Source organism: Pagrus pagrus (genome assembly GCF_965226575.1).
Source record: "Pagrus pagrus genome assembly, chromosome: 24".
Taxonomy (NCBI): Eukaryota; Metazoa; Chordata; class Actinopteri; order Spariformes; family Sparidae; genus Pagrus; species Pagrus pagrus.
In genome coordinates, this window is record NC_140206.1 from 370,823 (window position 1) to 379,457 (window position 8,635).

Sequence of the window (8,635 nt, forward strand, 5' to 3'; positions counted from 1 at the left end):
TTCGGTTACATCCTACTAATAAACTAATTTTATTCACTTCAACTATTTTGAAGGTTTGAGCTTCAACGAACAATGAAGCTTCATCTCCTCTCAGTGCTTTAGTCTCAACAACACTTCCACTTCAACTACTGACTGGTTCAGTTGCTTTTAGCACTTTCGTGTCATCTCCTTTGGAACTGAACAAACACTTGAGCTGATTTCATTTTTTATTTAACTTCAGTGTCTTCACTTCAACCCATTTCAGTTCCTGAACTTCAGTTCCTTTCAGACAGTAGTGATGTTTGTGTGATTTTACAAACTTTCACTTCCACTTCATACAACGCCTACACTTAAATTTATCACCTCATCCCCTTCCAACCTTTTACCTTAACTGTCGCTTAGCTTCCTTCAGTCTTCCCGGTCAAAAACACCTGGTTTTGTCTCCACAAAACACATCAGAGATGCTCAACATCCCATCAAAAATACACTTTTACACGCAAACTGACATCTTCATTTTCTTGAACTGAAACTTTAATTCATTTCCTTAAATATCATCAGCTTATTACTGTCACACAGTTCAAAAGCTACAAATGTGAGGACACTGAAAATGCTTCTACACACTAGGGCTATCAACGAATATTTTAAATTCTAATATATATATTCGAATCTTTTAAAAAAACTGAGATTTGATTGTGAAAATTAATATTCGACTGTGGAAAAAAAACACATCAGCGGCTGCTTTGCGAGTGAGCGCACTGCATGACGGGTCAGGGACGGGTCACCTGCACAGCGTCACTCACCGCTGAAAGTGAGACGCAACAAAAACCGTGGCAGACGCAGACGGCAGAGAGAAAAACGAATCGGCAGGAAGTTCAGAGCCCAACTCGGCAGCAGAGAGAGCGGTTTGGTCTCCAAGCACCTAAAAAGCCCCGTTTGGAAATAGTCAGCTGTCAGTAGATGGCAAAAATGCGGAGCCTCGAGATAAAGTTGTATGCTGTGTAAGCTACAGTTAGCTTAACAGTCCACCACTAGCAACATGAGGGGAGTTTGCGCATAGAGGGGGGGGGCGAGCGAGAGAGAGGTGCACGGTCCTAAAAGTTTTACGGTATAGGCCATTAGTTAATTTACTTACTTTGTAATGTGTAGGTATGTTTTCAAAGACATGTTAAAACTAAAATAAAAATACCTATACAAGTAGTTATGTCTCGTATTAGTTTGTCCTCCTGTTATTGACATAATGCACAAATCTAGATATTCGAATGGTTCGAACCTATGTGGTTTTTTTAGAGGGAATATTCGAACGTCATTTTGGAGCAATTTTGACAGCCCTACTACACACTTGAGTTTCCTTCAGTAATGTAGTTTTCTCTGGTTATTTGACTTATTTCATGTCTCAACATGAACAACAGAAGAACAAGCTGCTGTTTGTCCCTCACACACTGATGTACCAACAGATAAGTGTGTTTGTTGGCACAGTCAGAAGCTTCATGTAGTTTCCATCATCACACAGTTTCCACACACACTGCAGTAAAAACACAGAGAGCTCTCACTCTGACGCCGTTTCCTTGAACCATAAATGTCACCCCAAAACCACAACGAAGGAAAAACACAAAGTACTGTTTGACTCTCAAAACAGAACTACATTTAAAAATCAAGTAAAAAAAAGAATGGGACTAATCAGCACCCACAGACCACACAGTGAATCCAGCTCCCACACTGACCCTGCAGGCTAAAATCCACCATTTTCTCAATGAACGCTTGACTGGAGCAGCAAGGCTTCATGGGACATCAATATACAGCCAGAGACTGGGCACACTGGCACACTATGTCCTGACTCTGACCCAGTTTGTCAAACTAGTCCAGTGTCTCCAGTTCCCACCCTCTAACTGGTTCTCCTGGTTCTTCAGGGCCGTCATGCTCCTTCCTCCTGTTGGTGTTGACGGAGCAGCTGCAGGAGCTGCAGACCGCCCTGCTGGCCTCCATCCTGGACATGGAGGAGTACAGGAAGGGCTCCTCCTCCTCCGGCGGGCCAGCCTCCCCTCTGGACTGGACCGACGGGCTGCTGCTCCTTCACAGCTGTCCTCCTCCTCTGGACCAGCACCTCCTCAGACTGCTGGGATGCTCAACAGTGAGACTCCTCTTCCCTCCATTTCCTCCTTACTTCCTTGTTTTGCTCCTTTCCTTCTTTGTTAACTTTCATTGTTTACTTTCTCTCCTTCCTTCCCCCAGTTCCTCTTTTCCTCCCATTCCTTCATTTCTTTCTCTCCTTTTCATCCTTTCCTTGTTCCCTCATTCCCTTATCTGGCTCCTTCCGTCACCTCCTCTGCCTCCTTTATTACTTACAGTCTCCTCCTGGTTTCCTCCTGCCTACCTTCCTTCATTGAGCTCCTTCTATCCTTGCCTCTTTGGTTGCCTTTCTTCTTCTATATCTCCTTCTCACCTCCCTTACCCTCCTCCCCCTCTTGCAATGATATCTAATCCTCTGTCGTCCATTTTATGAGTCTGTTAGCTGTCAGCTTGTTGGGCCAGAGTCTCTGAGCTGATGACGTGACTCCTGGAGGAGGTTCAGAGAGTTGGTCACAAAAACCTCAACCCTCCACATCGAGATCTATCAAAACAAACTATTAATTAACTATTAACTATTAAATGTTGTCTCTCTTTCAGGAGAAATCCAGTCCATTGAGAAACGACCAGAGAAAGAAGAACCTGAATTCCTCTGGTCTACAGCAGCTACCCACCAGGTAAAACCAACACAACCAGGTCTAAAGGTTCACCCGAACCAGCTGAGATTCATGACTATAAAAAAACAGCAGTTAAAATAATAAAAGTCCACACAGGAAGTCTGGAGTATTTTCTCTTTGTGCTCTTCAGATTGATCCAGTATCCGGCGGCGCCCTGCAAAGGTCGGATCGCGGTGACCAAGGAGGACCTGGCTTGTCTGGATGGCGGCGAGTTCCTCAACGACGTCATCATCGACTTCTACCTCAAGTGAGTCTGTCAGACGAGAACAAAATGAGTGAAATTATTTGTACAAAAAGTTTTTCACGTTAGAAGCACTTTCTCGAGCCAAACTTCTCTAACTTCAAAAAAAAATATCTCACTTTATGCAGATGACATGCTTTTATTTTTATCAGATTACTGGATCAGTTTACAGAGAATAAACCTTTTTAGAGATGTCTGCAACACTTCTGGTTACAAAGTCAGTTTAAAGAACTTAACCTGCTAAACAAAGTATAATGTGTATGGTAAGGTAGCTTATCAGCGTGACATTTTTAGTCTAAGAAATTATCAAATCCAGTAAAATGTCCCAGAAAACAGAGTGTCATACTGAAGATCTGTGCTGGAGAAGAAACCATTTCACGTAGTTGTAGTTCCTGTCTGTCACCAGTAGGGGGTGGTCAGTGTGATGAATAGTCTCCTCCTCCTGCAGGTATCTCCTCCTGGAGGGTGTCGGAGGCTCGGTGGCTGAGCGGAGTCACGTCTTCAGCAGTTTCTTCTACAAACAGCTGAGCAGACGGAGAGCTGCTGGAGAGAACGATGCCCCATCCGTCCCGTAAGAACCTGACATAGACAAGGAAAACAAAAATATCAGAAAGATTATTTTTATTTTGTTCATGTTGGAGCTATAACTATTGTCTCACTGTTTAATCTATAGATTATTTTCCTTGATTCATTTATTTTATATCAGCCAAATGTGAAACATGCAATCACAATTTCTAAGGTAACGTTTATCCTACAGTCCAAAACCCAACAATATTCAGCTCACAGTCATTAATGTGGAAGGAAAAACAACGACAAATATTCACATGTGAGATTGTGAAACCAGATGATTCCTGCAGCTTTTGCTTAAAGAACATGATTATCTTAATGGTTGGCTGCGACTGTGGTTGTTACTGTCTTTATAAGTTTGATAGAAAAAGAAGAAAAAGGACACAATATTTTATAAAACTAGACAAAGGAGACTTGTTTACCAGCGTATTCCTCTGAAGTTTCCAGACATGAGATCATAATTCATATATATTAATATTTTTTTTCCCTAACTGTGAAAAACCCAAGCAGAAACCTCCAAGCTGAAAATTAAGCTGGAAACTGCAGTTCTTCAATTGACCACTGGAGACTCCAAAAGTGATTAAAGACTTTGGAAAGGTGAAAGGACTTAAAAGGGCGAACAAAGAGAAAAATGTCTCTCTTTATGCAGACGATGTAGATTTATTTTTATCAAACTGCTTGATCAGTTTACACCTGATAAATATCTTCTAGCCTTCATAACATTCAACTTATCAGCAACACAAATTAAAACATGTTTGTTCATAATAAAATGTTTCGTTCCCCAGTTTAAGTAAAGTACGAAGAGCAAATTTTTTTTTTTTTGTATTTGATGAAGGAAACTAAAAAAAAAAAAAATCTTGTCACAGAAAACATTAATGAAATGAAGTCTTGAATCATAAATCAGAGATGGACTCAAGGTTCTTCAGACAGTGAGCCTCCTCTCCATTAATTTAGATCTTCACATGGTGATAGCTTCAATATTATATATTTTTTATCAGTCTGAGCCTTTCTTCTCTACTTGTTTCTTTATTTTTTCAGTGATCGTCACATGAGGCACCAGAGGGTAAAGACGTGGACCCGCCATGTTGACATTTTCACCAAAGACTTCCTGTTTGTGCCTGTCAATCAAGAGTAAGAATTGTTTTATTGTGGTTGAACAAAGTGACACATTTAAGACAGACGGAAGTCAGTTTGATCAGATTGGATCTTGTGTTTCATGTCATAGAAATGTTTTAGGACTTTATTGGAGGTTAGTTGGAGGTGGAAGTGAGTTTTTACCCTCTGTGACCTACTGAAAGAAAAACGAGCCGACAGAGCTGACCTCAGTTCTTTGACCCAGATTTAAAGACGCCAGTTTGGAGTTATGACCTCTGTTGGGACATTTGATTCAAAACTCTGCAGTCCTGCTTGAATTCAAGCACCTCATCACTGCCTTTACCTGCCAACTGGGTGACAGACTGACCGACTCAAGTCACCTCTGCTGAATCATTTCTGATTCTTGTCGATGACTTTACCAGACTTGCTGCTCTCTGCACCTCATTGTTTCATTAAACTCCCCCATTTTACCCAAATCAGTTTTTGTGGAATATCCTTGACATTTCCTGCCAATTTATGTTGGTTTTATTTCTTCACTGAGAAAAATAGAAATTGTATTTCTGCACTACTATTGAAACATTTATAACAATAATCAGACTCATCCTGGAAGTTGAACATCCTTCTGTAATGTTTTTATCCCGCAAATCGAGTCTATAACGGAAACCAACAAGCACTTTAAACTTAACAGTTTGTTTTTGATCTCCAAATCCTTGATTCGATTTGACTTTCAATGTCTGGTCACGATTCAATTAAATTTGCGATTTTAACACTTTTCCTTTTTTTCACTGACGACTGTGTCACTGTTAGACTGTCACATGTGGATCAGTAAAGGCCAACAGATCGTTGGTTTAATATCCTGCCAAACTTCTTTAAAAAGATATTTTGAAACAACAGCTTGTTCTTTATCCTAACGTTAGCTTAGATGTGGCCCAGCATTTGAAGCTACAGGGTTGATCATTTGTTTTAAATCTGAAAATGACCCGTCACTGATCTCAAATTGTCATTTAAATTCTGACTCTTGTCTTTAAAGAACAGAAAGAAGCAGTAAAACCAACAAACGTCAGCTCGCTTCTTCTTGTCTTTTAATCGCTGTAAAGTGTACTCAACACTTCCTGCAGATGTTTCACATTAAAAGACTTCAAGTGGCTCAGAGGGCACCATTTTCTGAAAAAGAATCAGAAAAACTCTCAGCTCAGTTTTATTTTCATTTTTGTTTTCTTAGAGCTCACTGGTTCCTGGTGCTGGTTTGTTTCCCGGGTCTGGAGGAGGTCCAGTACGAGGAGTTTCACAGCCCCACAGGTGAGCTGCTGCTGTTTGTTTTTTGACCCTTGTTTGCCTTCATAGATTAAAATAAAGTGTCTGTGGAAGCTTCAGCGCCTCTCAGCTTCAGTAATGTTTAACAGAGCCTCTCTAATCGCCACCAGACGTCTTTGTGTTGGGAAATGTTTTTGGGTATTTGGGGCACTGGCAGCAATTGTGGGAATAACACATCAGTACACACCAAAACTTAAAGGATTAAATGTTCCAGACGTAAATATCTGCTCCTCTGAAAACACTAAGCTCCAACATTTGGTGTTCCAGTCGACTTATTTTATCAGTTTTTATCTTTGTCTGTAAATAAACTTAAAAAGAGAGAAAATCTTTTGAATTATTTCCTTTTTGCTGGTTTTGTGTCGAAGAGCAGAGATTTCAGGTTGTTTTGTTCTTGTGTCTCAGGTGGATCAGAGCGAGCGGCAGGAAAACCATCTCTGAGATCACAGCAGCCTCCGGTACATGTGCTGTCAGAGCTTTCAGCACTCAGCAGGAGTTCTTTGGTTGTTTTCTTTGTGATTCGATGTTCAGGTTTCTGTGTTTGTCTCTGCAGGAGTGCCTTCAGCAGGGCTGTCACAGGGACACGGTGGTAAAGAGGTGAGTCATCTCCAAATGAACCGATGACGTTCTGACTTCCTGTCTCTGTCAGCTCGTCCTTCTCGTTTTCTGAGCAAAGCGTTTCTTCTTCGTCCACTCCAGGCCATGCATCCTCGTGATGGACTCACTGAAGCTGTCGTACCACGAGAACGTCTGCAGACTCCTCAGAGAGTAAGTTTCACATCTCTAATCAAGACTAGCCATCAGTTCGACAAACGTTTCCCGTGTTAAGGAGAAGAAATCAATTTCAGGGGTTTGAATTTAAAGTAACATCATCAGTATGTTAACATTTTAGACATGAAAGTTTGGTCTTTGGAAAAGGTAGTTTGAAGAATGGTCTGTCACTTTCAGCTACATCACACTGTCTTCACCTTCAGTTACTGTGAGACATTTTGATGAAACAGGAAGTTGTTGCTGAGGGGTTAGAGATGCTCAAACATGTCAACAGTGGAAAACCCTCTTGTTTGATATACACTCATAGTTGTGCTTGAAAAATAGCTCTTTACACCCCTAACTATACCTTAACAAAGGCTCAGTGCTGCTCGCAGCTCCACCTGAAGTTGTTTTGTACCTGCGATTCCTCTGGTTGTCTTCAGCTACCTGCAGGTGGAGTGGACGGTCCGGAGAGGGACGCCTCGTCTGTTCACGTCGGACACCATGAGGAGCTCCAACTGCCGCGTTCCTCAGCAGGACAACAGCAGCGACTGTGGGGTGTACCTGCTGCAGTACGCCGAGAGCTTCCTGCAGGTACAGCAACACCCGAGATTGTTCAGGAAGTACCCAACTGTCATACTCGAGTAAAAGTAAAGAAATCGTGTTCAAATATTACTGGTTGAAAATCACCCATATGAGTAGTACTCGAGTAGAAGTCTTAAGGTATCTTATGTAAAATGTGCTTAGGTATCAAAAGTACCAGTACAAGTAACTGATGCAGCATGATATCTGCAAAGTAACTGTTAGTTAAGTTAGTAACTGTTAGTTAAGGTATAAATGTTAGTTAAGTTAGTAACTGTTAGTTAAGTTAGTGAATGTTAGTTAAGTTAGTAACTGTTAGTTAAGTTAGTGAATGTTAGTTAAGTTAGTAACTGTTAGTTAAGTTAGTAAATGTTAGTTAAGTTAGTGAATGTTAGTTAAGTTAGTAAATTTTAGCTAAGTTAGTGAATATTGGTTAAGTTAGTAACTGTTAGTTAAGTTAGTGAATGTTAGTTAAGTTAGTAACTGTTAGTTAAGTTAGTGAATGTTAGTTAAGTTAGTAAATTTTAGCTAAGTTAGTGAATGTTAGCTAAGTTAGTGAATGTTAGTTAAGTTAGTAAATGTTAGTTAAGTTAGTAAATGTTAGCTAAGTTAGTGAATGTTAGTTAAGTTAGTGAATGTTAGTAAATGTTAGTTAAGTTAGTGAATGTTAGTTAAGTTAGTAAATGTTAGTCAAGTTAGTGAATGTTAGTTAAGTTAGTAAATGTTAGCTAAGTTAGTGAATGTTAGTTAAGTTAGTGAATGTTAGTTAAGTTAGTAACTGTTAGTAAATGTTAGTTAAGTTAGTAAAGTAAAACGTTGTCCTGACGAAGACTTGTACGACCTCGGCTTCACACTAAAATCGAGCTCTCTGATTGGCTGCCCAGAACCCCGTGGTGCACTTCGACCTCCCGTTGCGTTTGGACCACTGGTTTCCACGACAACGTGTTCGACAGAAGCGTGAGGAGATCCGGAGTCTGATAATGAGGCTGCACCAGAGTCAGAAGAAAGAGAAGTGAAGTGGCTCCGAGCCGAGCCGTTAACTCACCTGTGCAATAAATAATTTATAGTTTTTCTACGTTGTTAAAAAGTTTTTACTTTGCTTTCAAACTATTTAAAATGTTACGACAATAAAATTTCTTACAAACGTTTGTTGTTGTTTTTTTGCCTGCCCTCACTGATCTCAGTTCGACCATTCATCGCTTCCTGTTAGTAAAACGAACATTTTCTCAGGAGCGTGTCTCGTATCTTGAAATCAAACTGACTTGAAGCAGGATATTCTTATATAAATGTTGAATTGTTTTATTTTGTTTTTCGTGCTTCTGCTCAGTTTTAAACCTTCAGTCACTGAGGGCGCTTAATTTGAAACTCA

General features: G+C 40.3%; 1 protein-coding gene across 3 annotated transcripts in view; it reads left to right on the top strand.

Annotated features, from left to right (window-relative positions):
* Nucleotides 1-8,414, top strand: part of LOC311253120 (sentrin-specific protease 7-like) — a 31,041-nt gene extending 22,627 nt beyond the window's left edge. For all 3 annotated transcript variants that reach the window (XM_084346880.1, XM_084346881.1, XM_084346879.1), the window contains 11 exons: nt 1,887-2,107; nt 2,644-2,720; nt 2,851-2,967; nt 3,410-3,532; nt 4,567-4,659; nt 5,846-5,922; nt 6,340-6,392; nt 6,488-6,531; nt 6,634-6,702; nt 7,128-7,278; nt 8,151-8,414. In XM_084346880.1, the coding sequence (XP_084203006.1) occupies nt 1,887-2,107; nt 2,644-2,720; nt 2,851-2,967; nt 3,410-3,532; nt 4,567-4,659; nt 5,846-5,922; nt 6,340-6,392; nt 6,488-6,531; nt 6,634-6,702; nt 7,128-7,278; nt 8,151-8,282 (1,157 nt within the window). In that variant the 3' untranslated portion in view covers nt 8,283-8,414. The remainder of the gene's footprint in view (nt 1-1,886; nt 2,108-2,643; nt 2,721-2,850; nt 2,968-3,409; nt 3,533-4,566; nt 4,660-5,845; nt 5,923-6,339; nt 6,393-6,487; nt 6,532-6,633; nt 6,703-7,127; nt 7,279-8,150) is intronic.
* The last annotated feature ends 221 nt before the right edge of the window (nt 8,415-8,635 follow it).